We start from the raw sequence: 13662 nt of genomic DNA, 5'->3' as shown, positions 1-13662 counted from the left end.
TTAAAATTGCCGGCGCTAAAATATAGTTTCACCGATTGATCTGAAATTTCGCACAAGCATTATAGGACCCAAGAGGCGTGCGAAAACCATGCAGGAAGTGAAAATAAAATTTTGTCCCACCCTTACTGGTCACATTTGATCTCCATGTTCTATGTTGATCTCAGTCCGCCGTCCGACGTTGGCTGGCTTTGGTTTCACTTCTCCACTGTTTGCCCGGCTACCGTGGAGTTGGAGTTTGTTGAGTGGGAGCATACTACCCTAGCAGCACAATCCAGACCAATTTGGTTGCAGCAACTCAAATGTAACTAAATTCGGTTGTATAGGGGTTACAGTAACTTTTGTGCAACATATGTGCTGCTCGGGTACCAGGTCATTCAGTTTACTCTACTTGGTAGAGCGCTGTGGCGTTAGTAGATCAGTATCATCATCTCATTCGATTGCTCTATGGAGGTAGACTGCTAGAGAGGACCATGATTTCGTCGACTACGATGGGAAATAGCAACAGAGGTATAATACTGTCTCACGATTCCGTGGTCAATCAGTACCAAATGGAGGGACTCACGAATTTAAATGGCCTCCTCCAGCATGATGCAAAGCGTGACAGAATGGTTCTCACATGACCGTCCGAGGCGGAATCCTGCCTGCTGCCTGTGGAGAATTGTCAAGCTTTCCCTATATCTGAATTAGGAGAGGTTGTCAAAACATGAAGAAGTTGTTGTAAGTTGTCAACCCAACGTTTCAGCTGATCAGCTAGATCGATGAGTGACTGACTTGTCGTGTCTTTATCTATCATCCACGGATTTTTCCTTGCTCCATTCAGGCGTCGTGAAATATCGAAGAGGAAATTAATATCGCCGGTTGTTGCGAGTTTCCTACCATCGTCGGTCGGGGAGTACTCCTGCGCCCGCTTCCCATGTCTGCAGGCAGCAGCATTTGACTTATTTCCTAGACCCGCTTTTAGTTGGCAGTAGTATTTAGCTCCTCTGGAAATGGATCAGCTGAAAACGGAGACGATGCCTTCTTGAATCCGTAATAAACGCAACGCTGACATCGCTTTTGACTATCATCTTCTAATTGACGACAACGCATTGCTTGGATTCAGCGGTGTCAGGAGAGGCTCGGGCGACGAATCAAAATAGACTGTCCAGAAGATCCAGCTGTGATAATATCGTTCGTTGAGGATCTTAGAACTCGGGTAGTGGATATTCTGGAAGGTGGCAGCGTAGAAGATAAGTGGGCAGTAAAGAATGCTATTATCGAAATCGGCGAGAAAAACTTGGGCTGCCTACTCAGCGAAAAGAATGGATTACAGATGTAACACTTAGGCCTCGGACACTTAGGTACTGTCCAATTGATTTGTCGCCATTTTTATCAATTTGGGCGTGTTCAAAACATCTGAAACCAGCACATAAAGCAGACAGATTCAGCTGTCATGTAAATTGATCGTCTCAGTGGTTTGTGAAAATTTTCAAAAATTGCCTGTTGAGATGGGTGTCTGAAATTTAACGTGGACAGGCTTTAGTACTGCGACTCCCATTTATGCTGACCGTTTGCTTTTTTTGCGGCGTCTCACCATCAAAGTCAGCAGGACCAGGTGGTTGAGTGTCAACGGGAACAGCCCCCCAAACTTTGCAGTAGCCGGACGATCGGAGGATTTAAATATCTTGACAGTCTGATATCAGCAGATAGCGAAATTGGGATCGACATGGAACCACGGGATAACTTTGCGTGTTATCGAAATATTTGGAAACCATACCGGATTGATCCACGCACCAAAGTTCGAGTGTACCACTTGATCTTGAAACGTTTTTAGTATATAGGTAAAGATAACGCAGATGATGTTTAAAATTTACAATTCGGACGACCATTCAGCTGGAAAGCATGTGCCGAGCAACATAAAAGCCATCAAATACCGATGACAATATGTAGATGTTCGAGAACATTGGTGGAAATGGGTACTTGGGTAGGCCACATATTGCATGGGAGCTTAGACGAAATCTGTAAGCAAGAATCCCCTTAATATGCGTGACCTGATAGGATATAGAATATTTATGCCGATAGATGTTATATTCATTTGAAATATTCTTGGTGACAAATGTTTGGTCTATAAATGACATATTTCGTACCAAGATAAAAAACAGTGATGCAAATTTTCAAAAATAAAAAAAAATAAAAACGCCCAAAACAATTTTTTTTTTCGCCCTCTCAATATTTTTGGAAAGGGGGGGGGGGTGACATTAAATAAATTTAATATTTGTATCGGCCTGATTAGCTTCTTGATCGAAAACCGTCGAATGACCCTTCCAAAGGTTCCCCGGGGCCAATCCGTAGGTCCAGGAAGCTGTCAGAGCCGTCAATGGACCATTTTATATTCATAATTCGCTTCCTGATTGAAAGCCAGGAAGTGCTAAAACTAAAATGTCTCCTTCCACAGGTTCCCCGCGGCCAATCCGTAGGTCCAGGAAGCGGTCAGAGCCATGAATGGACCATTTTATATTCATACTTTGCTTTCTGCTTTCTTCTTTGCTACTTATAGTTACATAAGATAGTTACAACACATATAATTTTACCAAAAATTTGCCTATCCTACTTATTTTGTCCATCCCCTGTATGTATGTAATGTACTTACTTAGCTTTCGGCTGATTTATTATTGCTGCATTGTGTAATTTTGAATTTATCAAGGGATGCAAGCTATATGTTTACCGTTTTTCAAGGCATCATCCAGAATCTGGCCAAGGGAAGCAAGGTATGTCCCAGTGCTGAAGCCTGGTTGGAAAGCGTGCTGTCTGGGAGCCAATCGGTTATTCTCTATCATGTAATCAATAAGCCTGCGGCTGGTCATCCTCTCCATCACCTTTGCCACACAGCTAGTCAAGGCAACTGGACGGTAGTTACCGACTTCGTTAGCAGCATCGGTACCTTTAGGTACCTTTATGGGGACTGCGTAGCTATGCTTTCATCCTGCAGGAAGTGTTTGATCTAGCCATTCTTTGTTAATTCCTTTTAGAAGTGCGGCTGGGAGGGGGATCTTTTTAAACATTGTGTCAGGACCCGCTGATTTACTATTCGCGTTTTGTAAGGCGAATTCCAGCTCCTCCATAGAAGCTCTTAATTGCCTGTTAAGGTGCAGGGTGCCGGCTCAAGAAGTGAGGGGAGTAGCGCCCGAATGATGACAGTTCTTGGAAATAGTCAGCTAGTGCGTTGGCGACAACGACTTGGTCCCTACAGGTGATACCATTGATTTTTAGGGCCAACCCATTCATGCGCCTTTTGCCCTGTATGCAATTTATTCTCCTCCAGAGCTCGGAAGACGAGAGATCGGAATTCAGCTCGTCAAGGAAATCCGTCCAATCTTTATCCTTGGCTTCCTGGATGGTTTTGGGGCATGCGTTACGAGTTGCACGGTAGGAATCCAGGGTTTGTATTCTATCCGGGTTACCTTCCGGTAGTTTCTTTTTGCTCTTTTGTTTGCCCTTAGTGCTTTCCTGCGGGCTTTTACCGCATTTCGAGTTTCTTCACTCCACCAATTTAGAGCTCGACGGCCCGCGTTGGGAGAGGTTTTTGGGATTGTGCCCAACGCTTCTCATGGGATCGTCTTCCACGGACCATAGTGATTGTTTCGTGAAGAACGTGAGCGAACCGTCAGATTCGTCAGGTTCGTCAGGTTCATCTCGCTGGCAATGCTGGTGATAGTGGTACCTCTTGCGTTGCAGTGTCGGCTACCCTCATGCTTTGTGGTGACCGTTTACATCACCAAGGACAAGTATTGGGTGAGGGATGTTATTCAGCAGTGTTGTAATCCGGCTGTGGAGGTTATCCAGCTTTCCATTGGGCAGATACCATGATACTATCGAGAGCGGAAATGGCCAAGAGATCCGGACGGCGATAATCGGGATGTCGGAATTAACATTGATTGGTTCAGCTGAAAGCTCCGCAGCTATTCCGATGGCAGCCGACTGGAATATATCATATTTGGGTGACGGGGAGTAGGAAAACCCAGAAAAAATGCTTACGTAATATGTGTACGACCCCCAAAGGCAAGACACTGTTGATACAATTCTACTTATTTATGTATCACTAAGCGCGAGATATAGAAATGTCAGATGGTAAGTAAACCGTGCTGATTGTAAAAATAATATTTTGAGGACATAATTTAAATTAATTATTTGTGAAGGCCCTATTGGACTTGCCTACATAATCAATACAGCAAAAATACCGCGGAAAAAATTTCAAATTACGTTTCGTTTCGAAAAATTTCGATTTGAATGGACCTTGATTTCGTATCGTTTCGAGGTCTCGAAAATAAATTTATATTTCGTTTCGGTTCATTTCGAATTAACATAGACTTAACATAAAAAACAAAAAAAAAACAACCAACATAATCATATTTAGAGATATTGCATTAATTTGTTCGCAATACAACTTGATATATAATGAAAATATGTTTCCCGAATGAAACATATTTGAAAATTCGTTTTCCTGGTTAAAACGGGAACACAATTTTCAGTTGGAAAATTGCAACTTGTTGCTAGTGCAATGGTTAAGACTTGCCAAAAGTTGTTCAAGTCTCGTTCAAGTAAAGCAATTTGTTTGATTTTACTTGCTTAGTTAGCTATACACAATCCGTTCGCGAACTGAATGTAGTCAAACAATGGCCTAACCCATTTTTTGCAATTCCTGATCATAATACCTGGTTTACAGTTCGTCTTTGAGTGATAAAACGGCCTACTTTTCCATACCAACAAAATGGGTGCTTTAATGAACATTATGCAACTCAAATGGGTTGCATAATATCCATTAAAGCACTCATTTGGATGCTATAATGAAAATCCTACATCGGAACAATAGTTACATGACTACATTTTGCTGAATTAGCTTGGGATAGTGTTCAGATAGTGTATTCTCTGCGTCGCGTAATAAATGAAATAGTTTGATGGACATAACATCAGAATTTTCCAAAGACGAGTTCGTCTATCATTCAAGGCTTTTAGAGCTATGCGATGCGGCATGATAACATAGATACTGATTGTTATCTGCAGCAACATTATTTTTTGGCAAAAATTATCATGTGGAGTAAATCGGTCTTTACTATTTTGGTACAGATTTATCACAACAAAGCTCATTTTTCGTCATTGCAAAAAATAGCGTGTGCAACTCGTTGCAAAACTCGATTTTTTCAGCACTCGTAGTATTTATCCAACTCGGCAAGCCTCGTTGGATAAACGTACAACTCGTGCTGAAAAAATCATCTTTTTGCAACTAGTTGCACAAACTACTATTTTTTTCATATACATTTCTACTTTATTATCGAACGTCCATTCAGCTTTCACGAACGGCACTCTTAATCGCCACACTACTGGGACGGTTCTTGTTTATTTGTCTGGTTGAGCTGCGTTTGCTACTGCTGCTGCCACTCTTGCATGTTTGCCGATGTAAAAGTGCCGAAGATTATGCTGCGACTGCATGTTCCGAAAGAAGCGTGTTGCATGCGGAAAATTGTTCTCCATTAACTCACTTTATTTATGCTTGGAAGAATTTTAATTACTGCTCATGTAAACTTCTGGGAGATGCAATTGCTGCTTTGATACGGTTTGAAGAAATATTTGGTTGAAAAGTGGATTTATGTTACATTTGTTTTTGCTTTTTCGGGAAACGAACAAATGAATACTTTCATGGAATTTTGGAATACTTTAGGGATTAAAAAAAACTTATATCTTCGTTATGCGTTTTGCTACTATTAGGAAACAGTGTTGATTCCTAATTTATTGGAATCCAACACAAAACGTTTCCGTTTAAATGATTAAATGAGTAGTTCATCAAGAAATTACGCAGTTCTCATTTTTTCTAAGACTTCCTTTTAATCCACTTCGAAGCATTCTTATATCTAAGTAGCATAAATGTCTTCAATCTGATACCTAATAATCATAATTCGTCTTCTTATCACAAATCAACCGCCAAAGCATTTGCCATCAAACGGGTGCCGAATGGCAGAAGAGAGAAAAGAAAAACTTAATTAGTTTTACGTGTGCTTGCAAGTTCGCTAGACAAAGTGCTTATTGTTGTTATCGGACTTGGTTATCCGTGTCCAACCGCGTCAAGTCGGAGGCAGTCCAGTAGAACTCGTGCAGCCGAGCAGCATAAATGATGAAGCGACAACGGAATGGCGTGGCGGCAGGCACGACGACATCAACGAAGCCTGATATGAAATATGTAATGGGTGAGAGATTATGAACTTGTTCGACTCGGGAGTTGGCCCCGTGTGTGCACGCGCCTTTGGTGGGGCTGCCGTTTATCTGATGGTATGCGACCGACCAAGCGGCCAAACATTACACTTTAACGGTGCTTTTAAAAGGTGGCACCTTCGGCACGGACTGGTACCTTCCACATTGGTTCGTACTCCTGTTGGATACAAATAAGGAAGCCGACGTTTTTTTTAATCAAACCTAACCGGCTGCAAAATGCTCGAACGGTTCGAGCTTAATTGGCTCCGAGGATTGGTCCGGCGGAATGGCGTCTCAACAAGGCCTATTAATCACGGCTGCTAAATCAACGTATCAAACCATGAAATGGATGATGGATGTCATTAATTAGAACTTCATAGTGCGGCGGACGAGCTTGTTTGTTATTGATAACAATCAATTAACCCCCAACAACGCCAATTAATTTATTCAAAAAGGTACACATCGTAACACGAAAGCATTTCTCCTCCCATTTCCGTTTATGGGCAACACTTCCTTCCGGCTGGAAGGTGTTGTGCAACATAAAGGCAGAAACGGCGGTGCTAACACAATTTATGCTTGCATGTCTGGAGGCAACAAAACGGCCAAAGTACTTGCGCACACGAACAAGTCATGCACCAATCATCGTTGAACCTACCTCCCACGCGCACATTCCGCAAGCTCGGCGGTGTCAAGTCAATCAAAGCGGATTTTTCCCAGCTCCTCGGTAGCAAATCAATCAGCCACAGAAGTTCTGAGCTCCGAAGTAACGTGAACAGTTTTTCGATGCACAGTTAGCTTTTTTATATGGTCCTTTGGTTTCCGTTTTATTGACCAAATCTGTAGAAGGAATCATAAAAATTCTGAACTTTAAATTATTTTGATAAATGCTATGTTTGTCTAGTTTTTTTAAATTGTCAAATGTTTCATTACAAATGCTGTCTTATACATTCATAGCTTCAACTGGGTGCTGGGTGATACCAATTGAGAATAGTAGAATTGATTTTACTCTGTCCCTAACTATATACCACCAATATATTGACCAGCAAGGTATAAAACCAATGTTCTAACCATAATGTTGTGTTACTAATGATTGTTATACTTCTGCTACGTTTATGTTTTTATTTTTTATATACATGAGAAGCACACAAGTACAAACAGAAAAGGAAACAAAATATTATTTTTATTCCAAGATAATTAAAAATATTTATTTAAAAAAAAAAAAATTAAGTATTTCAGAATCAGTTATGAACATGTAAACCGATTAACAGTCTATCTAACGATTTTTTTCAGCTCGAAATTGTTTTACTAAGAAGAATTAATTGAACTTATCAACCAGCTGCAAACTCAAATGCACTTAATTTTCGAAAGGTGATTTGTACACCAGTTGTACTTTCGGGATAACATAGTAATATGGTATTCGGTTGTCTCGGACACGATTCACTCGATTTGATTCAACACGAACGTCCAACGCCGAGAGAACTTGTTCAGCCTGGACGATTTCAAAACCCTCGTCTACTGGTTCCAGCACAGACGCCACAGGTCTTTCTTCGTAAATAATTTTGGAGATTCTTTCCAGAGTAACAGGGTGGAGCTCCGACAGAATTTTATGCGGATTTTCGAATTGAACTTCTGTGTGAATACCGTACGGATGTTCAATCTTTGGAGAGGGGTGTTTCAATAACTCACTTACATCTGCGTAAACTGGAATGCAAAAGAAATGAATTCAATTTTTATTCACATAGACTCTACCTCTTCTTACCCAGAGATAACCATATCGGTAAAATTATAAATGGAATCTCCATATTTCTAGGTTGTAAGTCAATCGCAGCACAGATTAGAACTAGCTCAGATAAAGCCCAACCTGATCAATATATAGTGCAACAATGCGAAATTCTTCCCACCTTAGCTTTTGGCAGTGGAATCAGTAGCTCTTGACCCAGTTTGTCATGGGCTAATATTGGAACAAATCTTCCGTTGTCTTACTTGCGGGGCATCCAATTTCTGGCGGAGCAGATCAGTTTCGTTTGTTTACTCCTCCACTTCGGGTGTGTCACCTTGCGATATTTCTCAATGGTTATTTTAGCCAATCTGCATATATAAGAGAGCAAACTTAAGGCAAACTTTATAGAAGTAACAAGTTTAAGGATTAAACACATAAGGTAACTATTACGGTTCTTCATTTCATAACTCTCGTGTTCATCCAATTAAAAACTTGAATGGAAAGCAGATTTTCACGCATGTTAGCAGTAGAAAACCGATGTTCATTTTTTTAGATGATATAAATTTATTTCTCTGAGATAGAAATGAAATGTTTCCCCTTTTTTATTTGTGAAGCAAAAAAATATAAACTAATTGACTTTTACCGTAAAGAAATTTATCTCGTTTTATTATCTCACGCAATTCTTTGTCTTATTTAACGATTCCGGGACGGATGGGTCATATATGCTCTGCGTTTTAGATTGGCTGTGAAAAATCAGAGAAGAGAGCTAGGTCCCCACTGTCTTCTGCAAAAATGTTCTTCAGGATGTCGACCTCGCAGTAAAAAATATCGGAGGTCAAGTTTGACTATACCATGAGGACCCAGATATCCGAAATCTTGGGAAGATTTCGCTTCTGAGAGCATATAGATGATTCAAAAATGTTTGGATCCTATACCACATTGTTTGGCAATTCTCAATCAAGTTTAGTCATCTTGATCGTCGAGTCCTCGAGTTCAACTCACAGTATCTACCGAATCAACCAAGGCTTCTTGCAATACCCTCAGCATCGATGTGTACCCAATCTGGTTCAACAAGCATATGCATCATGCAAATCCAATTTTCTTGAATACGAGCTGTTTATGGTACTCCAAAACGTTTTCGATTTCAGTTCAAAGTATCATTCAGATCAAACATGACATTTGCAATATCCTCATCGTCAGTATGTATCCAAAAAGTTCAAAAAGCATATGATCTTAATTTCCATGAACATAAGGTGTCCAAATGATCTTGAGGTAAAATCAAGAAATCTGTCAAAAACACAATAACTGAGGAGGTGTTTATGTCGAGCAATGTCCATTCCACAGTTCGAACAAAACCTGTAAATTTCCGTTCAAGTAGATGTAACAAATTGACCTCCGTGTTTAACAACATGAAGTTATAGGATTTTTAAATTTACACGTGCTGTAATTTATTTGTTCATATTTTTATTGGAAAATAAAAAAAATAGTACCAACATGGGGGATTCGAACTTCGATTCACAGAGTGAGAGCCTATTTCGTTAGCCACTCGAGTATTTTCACCTCTTGAGCCGATCCAAATATAACAGGTTCAGCGTTCTGGTGATTCAACTACTCTCCAGCAGACTAAACGATAGCTTAAATTTACACGACACGGAATCTCTTCCGAAACGGAACTGTTAAAGATTGAGTTTGCTGAAAGCATCACAGATTTTTCGTCGGAATAGGTAACAAACAAAGAGTTACAGTAATGAAATGCTACGCAAAAAAGGCTGTTTTGTTTTTATATGTGCAGATGTCCATTTTGGTTGATGCTTATATAAATTAAATAGATGCTATAGATAGTAGAATCTATAGATGAGCGAAAGCAGGTTTTCGGTTTTTTTGACCGTGCACACGCACATATGACGTCACAGTCCTTAACATTTCCATTGAAATTGTGCATGACGTCGTTTGGAGACACGTTTGACAGTTCGTTTGGAGACAGAGGATTTATCTTTGCTCATTAGGGCAGTTCAAATTTCAAAAATGTTCGAAAATTCCTACTCCCATATGTCTATTAGCATCATTTTGATAATATAGGAGTCCTGGCAAAATTTCAGGCAATTCGGTGGCCATTTAGGGGTGGCGCGAAGTCAATTTATGTTTATATGGAAATTTGTATGGGAAAAACTAAAAATTTATTCAAGTCCCCCTACAACTGTCAAATCGTGATGAATTCAAATAACATCCCCCTCGGCTTCTTCTGGTCAGACCTCCGTGGTGTGCTCACGCACCCACGGAGATCTGCTGTCATTCATAACAATTCGCTCCGGCCATTTGGGGCCACGCATTTTTGCGATCCTGCCAGGTTGTTGTTGGATCCTGACGCTGATTTCAAAAGGTGAGTTGAATTCAATTTGTTAATGTGCTAATGTGTTAAAATTTTTGATGAATAAAAAAATACAAGGCAATGGGTTTGTATTGCTACAAAGTGCGTCTGGAAGACCGCTGGAAAATGGATTGTGGTTTGGAAAATCACAAAGCGCGTCTGGAAGACCGCTGGAAAATGGATTGTGGTTTGGAAAATCACAAAGCGCGTCTGGAAGACCGCTGGAAAATGGATTGTGGTTTGGAAAATCACAAAGCGCGTCTGGGAGACTGCCGAGAAAATGGTTGACAATCTAGAAAATCCCAAGGTGGGTCATGGAAGCATTGATTTTGGTTAAAATAAATTCAGTTTGAAATGGCGACTTTAGTGTACATGAGACTACCAGTTAAGCTAGTTCTAACGAAATCTGAGAGATATGGAGATCTATCGTATGCTACAAAGTTGTTTGGAAGGCTTAATATATTATCTTGAAGTTTATTTTGGAATTTACTGACTTAGTAGTCGTAGCGGAGTTACCCGTTAGATGAGATATCCAACATTCACGAAACTTAAAAACGTTGCCAGCATTCACAAAGTCATAAGTTTGGAGTTAATGGCTAACAGTATTGGTTAACATAGATTTAAATTTTGGGTATATTCTTCTTCTTCTTCTTATTGGCATTACATCCCCTACTGGGACATTGCCGCCTCGCTGCTTAGTGTTCATTCAGCACTTTCACAGTTTTTAACCGCGAGGTTTCTAAGCCAAGTTACCATTTTTGCATTCGTATATCCTGAGACTAACCAACGATGATACTTTATGCCCCGGGAAGTCGAGACAATTTTCAAACCGAAACTTCTTGAAAAAACCGAAAAAAAACTTCTTGTATAGTTCTTAAGTTGACTGATTTAGAGCAATTTTACTTAATTGGATTAGGGTGTACCTCAAAAAACAGTATTTTTGATCTACTGATCGTCTTCAGGTGACTTAAGAAATTGCAACTTTTGATGGGTAAATATGCTCAATATCTTTTTTCGATCAAAAGTTATAATCGTTTTTCTGTCAAAATTACATTTTTTTCAAAAGTTGGTATCTCCGGTTGGAGCACACCAAAAAAATATTTTTATACGGCACTTGAAAGGGAAATTCATATTCTTTATTATGTCGAAAAATTTGAGATATGTTATTTTTTTTATCTCAAGTTCTAAATCCAAATCCAATCCAAATTCGTGTTTTGCTATAAGAATATCGAGTTACATATATCAATTTATTTTAAAAAAAACATGATTTTAGTAAAATTGGTAGAACTTGAGGTAAAAAAATAACATATCTCCAATTTTTCGACATAATAAGGAATATGAATTTTTCTTTCAAATGCCGTGTAAACAGTTTTTTTTCGTCTGCCCTAACCGGAGATATCAACTTACGAAAAAAATGTAATTTTGACAGAAAAACAATTAAAACTTTTGATCGGAAAAAGATATTGAGCATATTTACCCATTAAAAGTTGCAATTTTTTAAGCTCTAAAAGTAACCCGAAAACGACTTTTTCGAGAAATCTAAAACAAAAAAGTAGATAAAAAATACTATTTTTTGAAGTACACCCGTACACCTTAATCCAATTAAGTAAAATTGCTCTAAATCAGTCAACCTAAGAGCTACACAAAAAGTTTTTTTTAGCTAAATTGATTGGAATAAGCTGCGCTACAACTTTGTAGAACATAACATGTCAATATTCCGAGAAACAAAAAAAATATTTTCTTATTTTTTTATATGATGGGCCACCCTATTTTTTGGTTGCACCATAATGATGGCCTTACTATTTCGAACAATTTTGTAGAACAACAGTTTTTTTTCTAAAAAGTTTAAATGCATCTTTTCGCGTAAATCTGTATCCTGGACCATAGTGCATTGGCTTTTAGAATTTGGATCAAAATGAGTTCGCGTTAGATTGAAGAAAACATTATGAATTGCTTCATATCCCATCATTATATTACTTTGAATGGATTGGAAATGATTTGGAATTCGAACAGATAGGATTTGGATTAGATTTTGGTTGTATTTGGACTTGATTGCAATGCAATTGAATTGGATTTGGAACGGATTTCAAATGGATTTGGATTAGATTTTGGTTGAATTTGAATTAGATTTGAACTGGATTTGGATTGGATTTGAATTAGATTTGGAACAGATTTAGATAGGATTTGGATTAGATTTTGATTGGAATGGATTTGGAACGGATTTGGATTGAATGTGAAATGGATTTGGATTGGATTTGGATTGGATTTGGATTGGATTTGGATTGGATTTGGATTGGATTTGGATTGGATTTGGATTGGATTTGGATTGGATTTGGATTGGATTTGGATTGGATTTGGATTGGATTTGGATTGGATTTGGATTGACTGGATCTGATTTGACTTGGATCTGGACCGATTTGGACTGACCTGACTGATTTGGACTGGATTTGGACTGATGGACTGGATCTGATTGATTGACTGACTTGGACTGGACCTGGACTGGATCTGGACTGACCTTGGACCGATCTGACTGGATCTGGACTGACCTGGACTGGACTGACTGGACTGACTGACTGGACCGACCTGGACTGACCTGGACTGGACTGGACTGACCTGACTGACTGACCGATCTGGACTGGATCTGACTGGATCTGACTGACTTGGACTGACCTGACTGGATCTGACTGACCTGGACTGGATCTGACTGGATCTGACTGGATCTGACTGACCTGACCGACCTGACTGATCTGGACTGACTGATCTGACTGGATCTGACTGGATCGACTGGACTGACTGATCTGGACTGACTGGACTGGATCTGGACTGGATCTGGACTGGATCGGACTGACTTGACTGGATCTGGACTGGATCTGACTGACCTGACTGGATCTGACTGGATCTGGACTGGATCTGACTGGATCTGACTGGATCTGGACTGGATCGGACTGACCTGGACTGGATCTGGACTGGATCCTGGACTGGATCTGACTGGATCCTTGACTGGATCTGACTGATCTGGACTGACTGGACTGACCTGGACTGGATCTGACTGACTGACTGGATCTGGACTGGATCTGACTGACCTGGACTTGGACTGGACCTGACTGACTGACTGACCTGGACTGGATCTGGACTGACTTGACTGATCTGGACTGGATCTGGACTGACCTGACTGGATCTGGACTGACCTGGACTGGATCTTGGACTGACCTTGGACTGATCTGACTGGATTTGGACTGACTGGATGGATTTGGACTGATTTGATTGATTTGGATTGGATTTGACTGGATTTGACTGATTTGGATTGGATTTGATTGGATTTGGATTGATTTGGACTTGGATTTGGATTGAT

At 39.9% G+C, this 13662-nt stretch overlaps 2 protein-coding genes across 11 annotated transcripts in view; one reads left to right on the top strand and one right to left on the bottom strand.

Annotated features, from left to right (window-relative positions):
* LOC134226322 (CD151 antigen-like) overlaps window positions 1–13662 on the top strand; it is a 335335-nt gene that overhangs the window by 167639 nt on the left and 154034 nt on the right. The gene's annotated exons all lie outside the window — the stretch shown is intronic.
* LOC134223470 (uncharacterized) lies at window positions 7572–8042 on the bottom strand. Its single transcript, XM_062702614.1, has 2 exons — window positions 7982–8042; window positions 7572–7923 (listed from the first exon to the last, which is right to left on the bottom strand). The coding sequence occupies exons 1-2, from the start codon at window positions 8022–8024 to the stop codon at window positions 7577–7579; spliced, it is 390 nt and encodes a 129-aa protein (XP_062558598.1). The 5' UTR covers window positions 8025–8042; the 3' UTR covers window positions 7572–7576.

This window comes from Armigeres subalbatus, chromosome 3 (genome assembly GCF_024139115.2).
Source record: "Armigeres subalbatus isolate Guangzhou_Male chromosome 3, GZ_Asu_2, whole genome shotgun sequence".
Lineage (NCBI taxonomy): Eukaryota > Metazoa > Arthropoda > Insecta > Diptera > Culicidae > Armigeres > Armigeres subalbatus.
The sequence above is the reverse complement of the archived record's forward strand: the minus strand, read 5'-3'. Positions and strand labels throughout refer to the sequence as shown.